The 14,086-nt window shown below is 35.1% G+C and overlaps 1 protein-coding gene across 3 annotated transcripts in view; it reads right to left on the bottom strand.

Annotated features, from left to right (window-relative positions):
• Prex2 (phosphatidylinositol-3,4,5-trisphosphate dependent Rac exchange factor 2) overlaps positions 1-14,086 on the bottom strand; it is a 262,543-nt gene that overhangs the window by 215,224 nt on the left and 33,233 nt on the right. Inside the window, exon 2 of one of the 3 annotated variants that reach the window (XM_013071231.3) lies at positions 10,228-10,308. The exons of the other annotated variants lie outside the window; for them this stretch is intronic. Coding sequence (XP_012926685.1) covers positions 10,228-10,245 — 18 coding nt within the window. The 5' untranslated portion in view covers positions 10,246-10,308. The remainder of the gene's footprint in view (positions 1-10,227; positions 10,309-14,086) is intronic. 3 annotated transcript variants of the gene reach the window in all.

Here is a 14,086-nt window from a genome sequence, read left to right as displayed (position 1 = left end):
AAGTTGAGCGTAAGTAAACAAGAAAACTTTCCTTTCAAGAGGAAAAACAGTTATAATAACTAAAAAAAGTGGACTCCAGGCAAGAGTGACAGAATTCAGGGAGAGAGTGACATTCGGCACCTGGCCACTGATCTAAGGATAACACGAACTGGATGCTGCTTTTTTTAGTGTATTATGAAACCACATAATGAATAGACAAGAAGTAACTACTCACTGAATATCACGTGGTACCTCATTACTTCATATAAATCTTATGTTTGTATTATCACTTAAAAATAAAAAAGAAATAACTATCCATTATCAAAGATAGTCAGAAAAAGCAAAAAAAGAAAGCTACAAAATAAAGTCACCATTCAATCTTACTCAACCATAACTAGTTACAGTGAAAATAATAAAATGTTCATTCTTTACCAACTACAGAAATTATCTGTCAATCTGTCAATAATCCTGTGAGGCAGAGAGTAATCTTATCTGTTTTTGCTCAATGGAGGCACTGAGTCTCAGAGAGGTTAAACAACTTCTATAAGATGGCACTGCCAGGAAATGAATGAAGGAGCCTAGGTCCGATGCCTGCTTGACTCAGCACCAGCTCCCTAGTGGCAGCACTGGATATACAGGATTAGATTCACACTTCCCCAACAGCAGATGGAAATAGGTCAGAAGACCTATACAGACGCTGAAACAGAAACCAAATTATACTGTTTCTAAATTTGATTTCTGAAGTTCCTATTCCTGCCTATCACTGTTTCCATATCTTTTAGCAGAGAAATTAAATCTCTCTTCTCCTTAAAGCCAGCTTGATTGATTGTACTTTTTCCTAACTAAATAAAAATCACATAAATTAAGTACCCTGTATTTCTGTAACAGAATATTGCTTATAGAAGAAAATTCTCCCGGGCCAGGGATTTAGCTCAATGGTTCCGCTGCCTGCCTCGCAAGCTCAAGGTCCCAAGTTCGATCCCCAGTACCAAAAAAGAGAAAATTTTCCAGAAATCCTCTCATCCTAATTACAGCATGTGAGTTAAGATCACAAAGAACACAATACTATAGGTGCCTACTTTCAGTTAACAAGTTCCAGCTATTTGTTACCAGGTTAAAGCTTTCCTGCTTAGGATACTACTCACTAGTAAGAAAGGGGTCTTTTGCCATTGGAGGAATTTAGAGACTTAAAGATGCACATTATTTCAATCAGAAATTACTGAATTTAAAATATTACACAGAATAATATAAGAACATATGGGCTTATAAGAATTTAGGAAAAAAAAAGAATTTAGGATATAGTTAGGATAAATCCCAAATGCTCAGTCTCCCAAAATTTTAAGAACAACGTAAGAAGCAATTAAAAATAACATCAAAATCTCCTGTGAAATGGACCAATGAAGTCGGTAATAAAAATTTGATCATAATTATATTAAGTACCTATCATCCAGACAGTATCTGTCCCCTGTACAATGTTAAAGTGTAAGTCCTCTAAAGAGCACTCTCCCTGCTGTCATCACCTCAAAGTTCACACTTCAGACATCCATGTAACTAGATCTAAGCAGTCATCAACCTATAACATCCACCATTTGACTCAAGTCAATAGTTCAACAACTCACTGTGCACTACGTAACTGGCATTAGGATCTCCAATGCATTGGCAGCATTTTCCAAATTTCTTAAATTTGCTAAGTTCCACACACACATTGCAGTATATTTTCTGGAACTGCTGCTCTTAAAGAGATCAATTAAATGTAAATAAAATAAATTTGGATGCTATAAAAATCCATCTAAGGATACTGCCTGAATCTCCTGAGTTCACTTATTACAAGTTCATCACCAATACATTCACATATTACAAACAATACATCAAATATTTCTATTAAGACAAAAACCCACATGGACAGTCATATTAAGAAAATTAGTCTTTTGTCCATGCACTCTAAGTGAATATTCTTTAAAGCTTTACAAGGAACTTCTATATTTCAGTTTGAATGAAAGATGTTGAAAGAGATCATTGCTTCTACCCTAACAAGCAGAACAAACTACATAAAGTACAAAAATATACATTTTTCAGGGGGCAAATGATGCAAAGACATCTAAATAAAATAAATTCCGAAAAATGATGGATCCTTTAGAAGTGAGAAAAGATCTATGGCTGCTCTCGCTCCTAGAGGAGCAGCAGCAGGAGTATGAATCTCCTATAGATCAGAGTACAGAACAGTTAGATTAACTGCACTTAAAATTAGAATTCCAAGGAGTCTCAGCCACAGATTAAGTTCACTAGCACCAGCCAAGAAGTCTTCACCAAGTGCAGAAGTGTGTTGGAGGCCAGACAGAAAAACTGAGAAAGATCTATGCTACCCTCCCCAGTGCAAGGCAGGGACATGCTGAAATCTGAAACTAGACAGAAAAGCTGACAGGAATCCTTCTGAGGGCCTTCAGACCTTCATGACCTGCACTAGAGCTGCCCTCTGGAGTAATCATCTCCTGACACTTTCTACATCCTTATGGAGACATAGAAGTTCTATGTAATCTAAGGAAAGAACCAAAAGATCTCTACCTTGAATATTATAAAACACTGTTGAGAGATATAAAGACAATCCAAATAAATGGAGAAGTAGATCATATTTATGGATTAGAAAGCTTATTATTTTTAAGATATCAGTTCTTCAAAAATATATCTATACATTCACTACAACTCGAGTCAAAATATCAGTAGGTTCTTGTGAAGAATTTGACAAGCTGTTTCTAATTTTTAGTTCCTTTTTTATTAGTATATGTTTGTGATACATACTAATTACACTCAGCTTGAGCAGTTGTACATATATATATTTCATCTTAATCATTTTTACTTCTCCTTCTCCTCTTCACCCTCTCATCCCCCTCATTCCTAAATCCCCTTCCAAACTCTACCCTTAACAAACTGTTAACTGGCCAAAATTATCTTGAAAACAATGAGAATATTAAAACACTTATTTTCCCTGATTTCAAGCCTTATTGTAAAGCTACCATAATAAAAACAATATAAAATAGGGAAATCTATGGAACAGAATAGAGAAAAATAAACCTATAGAACAGAATATCCATTAAATGCAATCTTTCAGCTGATTCTTGGGCTCAACTAATACACTTTCTTCTTTACATGTTGTTAAGTAATAATATATTATTTAATATATAATAATAACTCAGTCATTAAAGAAGAAAACTCAAATATAAATACTGATTTTTATTAACATGCCAATTGAATTCAATGAGAAAGAAATTTCATTTGAATACATGTCAAGAGAATTGTACATCCACATTAAAAAAAAGTTCAACTTCTCTTTTACTCCTCTCACAAAAAATTAATCATAGTTTTATCAGAAACCTAAACAGATAAGCTGGAAACATAAAATTTATAGAAGAAAATAGGAAACTACCACACAATCTTGGGATAGTCAAATATCTTTAGGATTAAAAACGTACTAACAATAAAAGAGAAAAATTTTATCATTTTTGATAGATTTTATCATAATTGAAAACTTTTGTCTCCATGAAAAACACCATATATTTAAAGAAACTAAAAAGCAAGCCATAGGCTCGGAAACAATATCTGCCATACTTATACCTGACAAAAGACCAGTATGTAGAATATATTTTCAAATACCTAAAAGTCATTGATAAAAAAACTATGCAAATTATAAATGGGTAAAAATTAAATAATAGAAAGATTTAGAGATGTCAATAAATGTGTCAAAGAGTACTTCAGATCTTTAGTTTTCCAGAAAATGCAAATTAAAATTAGAATAAGACAACACTAACTAAATATCTCAATCTAAACTACTACGAATTAAAATTATAAATACTGACAAAACCAAATGTTGGAAAGAACTTGAAACAACTGAGAACTCTTAGGTATTGCTAGTGAAAATACAAAATAATAAACATAACAGCTTTGACAAAAACAGCTTCTTATAAAGTCAAACGTTCAGTTGCCATATGATCCATCAATCTCACACACTGGAATTTGCCCAAGAAAACTGGAAACATATGTCAACCCAAAGATTCACGTTGGAACATTCATGACAACTTTACTCAGAATAGATAAAAACTGGAAACAGCCTAAATATTTCATTATATTCTCATCATGTGCTATAAACTATATGAGCATTTCAATTTTTAACATAAATGCCATCCATTATGATGTATTTTAAGTTACAATTGATGAAGTAAATATTTATATATCTAATGAAACAACTCAATAGTTTTTCACTCATGTTGACAATATGAAAGTTTTCCATGTAAATAGTTCTATCAAAATAAACAGGTTCAAGATGGGGTAGCATCTTAGATAATAAAGACCATTAAATGAGCACACCAATTCTGTGTATCTGTGTTCAAAGATCATTATTTTCAAATTGCAGTATTACATAATCAATTATACACAGGACTTATTTAGGACTACAAATAATATTTTAAAATAACTTAGAGTGTCAGTGATTTATTATCTTCAAATTGGGAAATAATAGATTCTGTGTGCAACATATATGGTGTAAATAATAAATTAAAACCAATAATAAAAGGGATTATAAGAAAATATTATACATTATACTCAGAATGTAATCATGAAAAGCTATGTAAATTCTATTCTGTGACTTTACATAACCCTGAAATATATACTGTCACTATTTATAAAATATTTTATATGTCATTTTGTGTAAGGAGGGCACTGGATAAAAAGGCTGCACCAAATAAGTTTTAATAAAATAGGAGGAGGAAAAGATGTGGAAGGGAAAGAAAGGGAAAAAAAGTATAAAAGGAGATAGAATTTTTCCCATTAAAATGCTTAAATTTCAGGCTTAGGATATAATTAAACACATACTGAATCATACTAAAACCTTATAAGACTCCTTAGTATAAAATGTCTTTTGGCTTCTCCCCAGGTGTATTTCCTGTTTTGTTTTTTTCTTTTAATTCTACAGGATTTTACACAGCCTAGTTCACAGCACAGACTCAATAATTAACTCACTCACTGTCTGGACATCATGGTGAAGTCGTTCTTCTGAAAATTTAGTTAGAAATGCTGGTTACTGATAAAATTCGTAAACAGTAGGATCAGCTTTCTAGGGCTGTCCCACAGAACGGAGAACAGAACTAGATCATAACATAATAGATGCTTAATAAAGCCATGTTAAATTCGTATTGTTAACTATTTCCTTTCTCCAGTGTTCTTTCTTGTATTAGTATTTTTCAAACAACTGTTTTACATAGTATTAATGTGAGAATAACTCAAATCAGCTTTATTATCTACAAGTACATGAAGATATTTCACTCAAGATACAAGCAAATCAAATAGTTGGCATCAAAAATCTGCAAGTGATGAAAGAATTTCCTCTCTATACTCTCCTTAGGGTTACAATATTTTCAGTGATGATATTATTCTATTCACTGTTATTCTATCTATGCCACTGTGAAATACGTCAAATGCCAACACTATGACTCCAGCTGATGACCTATAGGGCATGCTTCTGAGACAGTGTGTTTAGTCTATGACCTTGAACTAGAACAAAACAGACTGGCTTCTATTAGACATATGTTCTCATCAATAGAATCATGCAGAAGCATATAACAGTTGATGGTCAATAACCATTTTAAAGGCATATACAATTTTTATGCATTATTCTTGCAGGATTTAATTTATTTCTATTATGCAATATAATATTATCTTCCTACAGTCACTTCAATCACGATAGTCACTGCCTTTAATCACTTCTCCCTGCAATCATCAGTGTTACTGATAAGAACTGCATCACCTGTTTATGTACACTCAACCATCCTTCAGACCCTACATCAAAGCTCACTTTCTCCATGATGATTTCTCCCAATTCCTTAGCTCATGTATTTTTTTCTTAATGAGGTTGCCAATAGAACATATTGGATAAAATGTTCATTGGCATTTAGTCCTATATACTTGGTATGCCGATGGTAACTGGCACTGAAAACAATAATAATTAGCTATTGAACTGAAATAATATTCTAAAATTTCAAAAAACAGTTGCAAGATGTAGTATTCTTCCTATGAAACTAGAATTAGGCTACAAACTAGACATTTCATCCTCAATGGTATGATTCCACATAAATGTTCCTATATGAAAAAGGGACATAGCTCAAAAAATACCCTGTGAGGGTCGTCAGAAAATGTAGTCAAAGAAAGACTTTAATTTGAGAAATTATTTGTATTTAAGAAAAATAGTTCTTGGGCAGAATTTCCACCTATAAATATCTGTAAATCTAGAACCATTTTAAATAATTGTTTCATCATTTAAAAATAATTAGAACATTCTGAAATTTTTCTTCCAAATATAAGACATGCATAATTTTAAATGATTCAAATTCTGAATAAACATTTCAAATCATCAAATATCTATTTCTTTTCAAGTAAACACTGCAACTTTTAATAACCTCAGAATTCCCAACTGAAATGTGTTCAGCTGAGTATTTTTCTTAAGAATAACTAATTACACTGCCCTTGCTTTTCTAGGGTACCAGTAATGACCCCCTATAGCCTTTGAAAGAATACAGTTTGGTTTCTCTAACAAGAAGACAGCTCCTATTATGTTCAGATGAATAATCCAAACTAAAGGAATCTGGACCGTTGCTACAGCGGCTATGGAAAATAAGCTTTTGTTTGCTTCTAAATCAAAATGCCAACATTCAGATCCTATAGTTATATTGCCATTAATTATGATGGTTTTTGCAACTTACTACACTCTTTTAAAGAATATCTAATGCATTGTATGCAGTATTCAAACACTGACATAGATCTGTATATTAAATGTTGCTTTTAACACTCCTTAGTCTGAAATTTTTAAAAAAGACTTAAATATGATCAAGTCAGATTTTGAGCAATGCTCCATAAAATTACAAAATGCTGTATTTCTCCAAGTTCTAAAATGCTTACTGAATTAATAAATACTAAAGAAATGTTCATCGTGTTTCTCAACTGAGACTAATTAATACACACATATTAGAAACTGATTTATGAAAACAGAGCAAAACCAGGACGTTGAGTTGATTCCGGGATTAACACTTGCCTATAATATTTTAGCCTGTCCATGACATCAAAATACCCTCATCCTTGCTGAACCATACAGTCAGCACCGAAACCGGGCAATTGTCCTTGACACCATCTTCAGTCCAATATAGCATTCCAACACTCACAGATTAGCTCTGGCTTCCCAGAACACCAGTCTATACCAGATCCAGAGAAAGTCAAAACAAAGACCAAGTGTAGGTCAATAGAAGCTCTGTCCATGGGAAAGTCCCTCGTCGGGGGAATCTACTCCCTCCTTTTACAGAGCTTAACACATTGCTTGTGCTGTCTTTCCAGTACCTATCTTTCCTAGGGCTTTCTTTAGTAAGGATGAACAACAACAAAAATAGTACAACCTGTAATAAAGGTTAAATTACTTTTTCTTAAAAGTTAAGAAAGACTCATGCTGAAACTTTTTTTAGAAAATCAGACATCCTAACTACACTGCAGATCACATTTCTGCCTGGTAGCAACTGTCGAAATGAGCAGCAGTGGCCTTCTCTTTCCCAGTCCCCATCACTCTCTAATATTTAGCCCTGAACAGCCTTGTTCACTTCCACTCCCTGCCTCACATCATGAGTGTTCTATTTGAACCCCTAGGATGAAGATGAACCATGTGAACTCTGAAATCAGACTTGCTTGGGTTTAAATTCTACCAACTACTACTTGTATGAGTTAGAGCACACTATATTCTTTCCTCTTTCTGTTCTTTTGTTGCCTCCTTATAACTACTTGGTAGGTTTGTTGGGAGAAATAAACATAATTATGGTATCAAGCACATAGGCCAGTCCCTCCAGAAATGTACCTTTTAGTAGTTAAGGAAAATACACAGACATACATAAATAAGGTTAGACGAGATTCTTTCTATTTCAAGGCATGAGGAGTATAGGCAAAAACCTCTGGGGGGCTTTTAATCTCAGGTGAAAGTGAATGGCCCAGAGCCTAGTTGCATGGTCTAGATGGGCTGCAGGGAACCTCAGGGCAGACAAGCTCAGTGCTGACTGACATTCAGGGACATAGTATCAGTTATCCGCAACTGTCTCCTCTAAAGCCAATATGGTTTTATCCCTGGCTGCACATTAAAATGACCTAAAGAGCGACGAAAAAAAAAAGTCTCCAGGCCTTACTCCACACATGTAAATCAGAATCTACTGGAATGGATTTAGATATTTCTTTAAAGTTCCTATGGTAGGTCTGATTTCTTTCAATTCTTTACCCAATTCAAAAATGGGCATCTGAAATGAACAGACATTCCTCAGACGAAGAAGTAGAAATAGCAAATAAACATATGAAAAAATGTTCAACATCACTGGTCATTTAAGAGATGCAGATGAAAACAACTCTGAGATTCCACCTCACCCCAAAAAGAATGACTGCTATCAAGAAATCAACAAATAACAAATGCTGGCAGGGTTATGGGGAGAAAGGAACCCTTCTCCATTGTTGGTGGGAGTTCAGACTGGTGCAACCACTGTGGAAGTCAGTATGGAGATACCTCAAAGAACTAGGACTAGAGGTCCCATTTGACCCAGCTATTCCCCTGCTGGGTATCTTCCCAAAAGAATTAAAAGAATCATACCACAATGATATATGTGCACCCATGTTCATAGCGGCACAGTTTGTAATAGTTAAAGCTTGGAAGCAGCCCAATTGGAAACTGGATAAAGAAAATGGGCTTTTTTATAAAATGGAGTACTACTAAGCCATAAAGAACAAAAAACTAGAGTCATTTATAGCTAAATGGATGCATATCGAGGCGATACTCTTAAGTGAAATAAATAGGACACACACGTGTAAATACCGAATAGTCTTCTCTAGTGTGAGAAACTGATAGTGTAAACAAGGGTTAAAATGATTAAAATGAATAATTGATCATTTGAAATAGGAAAAAAGGCCCAAAGATGAAGGAGTGAATGAAGGGGAAGGGGAAAGGAAAAACTAGGAGAAAAGAAAAAAAAAGTGGAAATGAAATCTATGTAAATAGGGAAGGGCGGAGGGGGTGAAGGGCACACAGGTAATGGGGAAAAAATAAGAACCAAGATATATCATGTACAGGTACAAACACCCAACGATAAATGTAAACAAATTGTATACCTAAAATGTACCAATAAAAGAACTAAAAAAAAAAAAAAAGAAAGAACTAAGAAAAAAAAATAAAAATAAAAAAAATAAAGTTCCTATGGTAATTGTAATGCTTAGATGACATTTCAGAACCACCAGTCTATGGAAATAGTATAAGCCCTACCCAGAAAAGTAGAATTTTCCAGATTCACTACAGAGGTTCACATTTTTACAGATGAGCAGTTTAGGAAACTTTAAAACTCAGAAATTATTAGTCCACTCAACAGAAAATATTCAGCTTATAAATATATCCATATTTTGGTTAGAACACTTACATATTTAGTGAACTACAAAGACAATTGTAAATGGATAAGTAATATCTCTTAAAATATGTCTATTTCAGTGCACTTTCACAGCTTTGTAAGTAATCATTTCAAACTTAAGAAATCATTAAATTCACCAATATCATAGTGAGTGATTAAGGAATGGTAAGTAAAGCTAACTGTATTTAATACTAAGACAAATTTAAATTGCCACAGTAAATTCTTAAGTTTTTTATTTAAAAATAGCAAAATCTTCAATAATTTTGCATGAAATTCTCAGTAACATTATTAAACCAACACCACTGTATATGTTAATCTCTATTCTAATTTTACAAATCAGTTCAAATACTTATAAACTATAGTAATCTTGTGCTTGTTTCGGCAGCACATATACTAAAACTACAGTAATTATTCAAAACGATAAAGTGACAGAAACATCAGTGACTTAAATAAGTTTGTTGATAATTTTTATACTTCCTTCATTAATATCTACTTCTATTACATTAAAATAAAATTTTTAAAGATTTATGCTGATAAAATATTTAGTAATATAATATTCTCTTTAATTAGATATGGAAATGTCTAAATCTTAGAGTATTTAAGGTTTTTAAGTTTTAAAAACACTCAAGCAAAATTTAGGTAGATAATTAATTTTGAAACAATAAATATTGAAGGAAATTTAGTATCCTTTCTAGTAACTAAATTAGAATTCCACTTGTATTTAAACTTACATCTGCTCTACTCACTTTAGCATGACTTTTTAAATCATATATTAGCTTTCCTTTCTTACCTCTTTTTTCACATCCATATTTCATTTCTTCATTTTGCTGTCCTTCCCTTAAAGGACACCAGGAGCTGCTCCCTCAGAAGTCTATGAGGCAAGTAAACCATGTAAGTGACAGCGTGGTTAACTGTCTAGACAGGTCACAAAACAGTGCCTGATGTACCTGCTTCTTACACATCCTTGGTTTGCTGGCTCTGTGTCTTAAAAATCTGAAAAACTCAGATATAAATCCAGAGTTCAAGCTTACAGTGGAAAAGCAAGATCTCTGGGAATTTTGGGGTCATGCTGCCTCCTAGCAATCCTTGGCTAGAGCTAAGTCTCGCTGACACAGGGAAGCAAAACAGGAAATGAACTCGAAAATGTAGGTGTAAAGGAACTGTGGATGCCTTTCAAAGCCAGGCTGCAACTTCATTCACGATGAATTTAGTATGTGAGTCTGTTTTCTGTTACTATGAAAAAAAATCTGAGGCTGCATACTCTATAAAAAGAAAAGCCTTCTTTAGCTCAGCTTTGGAGGTTGAAAAGTTGCTGATTGGGAGTTCCCATTGATTCAGTCTCTGGTGACAGTCCCTTTTGATGATGTTATGATGTTATGGATGACAGTCACATCATAACAGATGGTATCATGAAGAAGCATGAGCCAGAGGGCAAAATCACATGAAATAAGAAGCCAGAAATAGGAGCAGGCTCATTTTTTTACAATCATCTTCTTTCAAGAACTACTGCAGGTCTCAAATGTACTATACCAATTCCCTCTGAGGGCAGCATCCTCAGTGGCCTCCTCCTAGCTCTGTCTCTCCAAAGTCTCACCACTTCCTCATATTGCTACACTGAGGACCAAGTTTCTAACACAAGAATCCTAGTGGACAAACCACATCCAAACCAGAGCACTCAGTCCCTGAAACTTTGAACCCTGTGCATATAATTCTCCCCACAGAAGGACAATTTCAGAACCCATGAAGAAATCCAGCAGATTGCAGAGGAATAATGAATGTTCTAAAGTTGCCCAGAAAGCACAAAAGAAAAGAATCAAGCTTTAAGATGACAATAGTGGCTCTAAAATGATTTATGTGGGGTTGATAACCACATGACTTGCTAGTTTGACTTTTAAGGGAAGTTGACTGGCTTCACATCATTCCAGAAAAAAAATGTAAACATTAGTGACTTTAAAAAAGGGCAAAAAACACATCAGAAGTAAGTGATTTTCTTTTTCTTATCATCTTTAACTTTGGCTTCAGTGAATTCTAAACTCTGACAGAAGAGATTTTTCTATTAATCCTGAAAAAAGTTGAAAAGTGTCACAGACACCACTTGAAGTTCTACCCCTTACTGTTTGTCTCTGTCCCAGGTTGCTGGCATTGCATTCCACAACGTGGTAAAACTCCTGACAAGCAGGCACCATGCCAGGTGCCACAGAAACAAAATTAAAGCTCTGCCATGAGAAATTCATGGTAAAGTGGAAGTAACACAAATATAAATCTATGACTTAAACTCAAGAAGAGAAATGCTTCACAAAAGATCCAGGCAACACAGTTTACTGTCCAAGACCAAGGACTTTATCACCAGACTCCTCCAGTTCAGATCCCAGCCCTGTCATTTGCTAGCTAGGTGATTCTGAGCAGTTGCCTAATCTCTCTACCTCCCAGTTCCCCATCCACAACAAGGGGAGAATAATGGTACCTACCTTCTTAGATTATCAGGGGGATTAAAAGAATTTATATACACAATGCACCTCATACTGTGCCTTGCACATTAAATCATCTTCAGCAGTACAGCTTGATGAGTTCAAAGGGAATGGCAGAAAAAGCATGATCATCTTTTCCCCATTTCTTCTGTCTCCAGTGAAAAGAAACGTTATGAAAATGAACTTTTCCCTCAAAAAAGTCTTTTGCCAACCAAGTGAAATTAACCTTGACCTTCCATTTCCCCAGTGACAGCTGGCCACTACATGTGGCTTCCTAGTCACAAAGTTTCTTTAAAGCCTCCATCAGAGCTGTGCTTCCTGCTAGAAACCTCCTGGTCCTGATGACAGAATTAAAGGACATCACTTTGGATAGCGCTGGTGGTGACCCTGGTTGCTTGTATGAATGGACTCAAACCACCATTCACAGGCAAACAGCTGCCCCCACAATCAACCAAGCCCCAAAGTCGCACCCTAATGTCACTCAAAAACCATTCCTTGAAAATCTGTTTAGGCATCCAGAGAAGCCACCCCTCATCCTAATTAACTCTCAGCTTCCCAAGTTTTGGCCTTCCTAGGAGGTCTTCCGCCTCTGACTTCAGGATGCTGCCCTGCTTAGCATGAGAGCTCTGGTATTCCAGTGCAAACAACTGTTTACCTAGCTCTGACAATAAGAAAAACTAAGTTTAATCAGTGCACAAGTAAGTCATCACGCAGATAAGCTGCTCTGGTATTGACATTTAGATCCAAAGCACACTATCTTTTCAATAATTCATAGATTTCTTGAAAGAAAATCTGGATAAAGCCCACTGGAACTACGTTGGCCTCAATGTTAAATATAATCTAAAAACTGCAGGAGTTAAGATTGAAACATGGCCAATGGAATGAATATTTACAACATTATAACACAAAATTAGAAATAATCCTTAAATAAGAAAAAAATCAAATTTCCCACAAAGCTACTTTTTGATCAAAAGCATCCCTTTTATTTTCATCCTTCTACATTGAAATGTGTTAATTAGCTTGGCAGCAAAGCCTCCCAAATGCTAGTGAGTGTTCACAATGCTATTGTATTTGGCTTTGAAAGCAAGGCATGATTAGGAAATCAACATGGGAAGCATACTTCAAACACTCATACCCCGGTGCTCAGCCTAGCAACTGGCAGGAACGTGGTGTGTTTTGTCTGCTTCTATGTCATGTTTCTCTGGTCACTGAAACAACGTGGTCACTACAAAAGAAAAAACTTCTGCATTTCAGCACAGCCCGAAAGCCTGAGTGAGGACCTGTGGCACTGGCTGGGTGCCTGTTCCATGACTCACCAAGCAAAAGGAGGTGGTATGGGCCCTTCCCCTTTTCCATCCCTGGCTTCCTCCTCACCCCACATGACAGCTAGGGACCTTCAGCATTTCCTCTTCAGGGAAAGCTGGGACTTGGCTGGTTTTATGAAATGAACATGACCCAGAAAAGCATTTAGCATGATCAGCTTGTGTACTTGAAAGAGTCCTCAGCTGGATTTCTCCTCGTCAAGTGTTTGAGCTCCTGCTTATTAAAGCACAGCTTGAACCAAACCAGTGGACATGCAGTCTTCCAGGCAGACAGTAACAGAGCTTTGGCACTGAATCACCACCACTCCTGGCTTGCAGCTCTACATAGGAAGTCAGAGAAATCTATTTCTTATAAACTACCAGAAGTAAATGAATGAATGAACAAGTCACAGGAATTATTTAACCAGGTATATAGAGATCAAATGACATATATACAAACAGATATACATGTGTGTATATTCAGGATAGCAGTACAACATAGTGACAAAGTGATCTGAATTTGAGTCCTATAACTTGAAATTCAATACCACCATCATTTGAAATCAAAAAGTGCTTTAATGTCCAATTCAAAAAAAAACACAGTTCAACAACTATTTATTGAGTACTATGCACCAGACTTGAGCTAGCTTCCAAGAAATCGATGATGCATAAATCGTAGCCTTTGTTCTCATGAGTTCATAATCTAGCAGGGGGACGCAGATATAAATATAAATACTTGAATTAAGTTATGTCACATAAATATTTATTTTCCAGGTTCAGAAGCAAGGCAGAAGATGGAGTGATCAGCTCCTTGCAAGGGTAGAAAGGTGATACGCAAAGGCTTCACTAAGAAGCCAATACCTTAGAAGGATCATTTTTA

This window comes from Heterocephalus glaber, unplaced genomic scaffold, assembly GCF_053883595.1.
Source record: "Heterocephalus glaber isolate CG9 unplaced genomic scaffold, H.glaber_assembly_v1.0 deba00001553, whole genome shotgun sequence".
Lineage (NCBI taxonomy): Eukaryota > Metazoa > Chordata > Mammalia > Rodentia > Bathyergidae > Heterocephalus > Heterocephalus glaber.
Note: the sequence above shows the minus strand (reverse complement) of the source record. Positions and strands in the feature narration are given on the sequence as shown.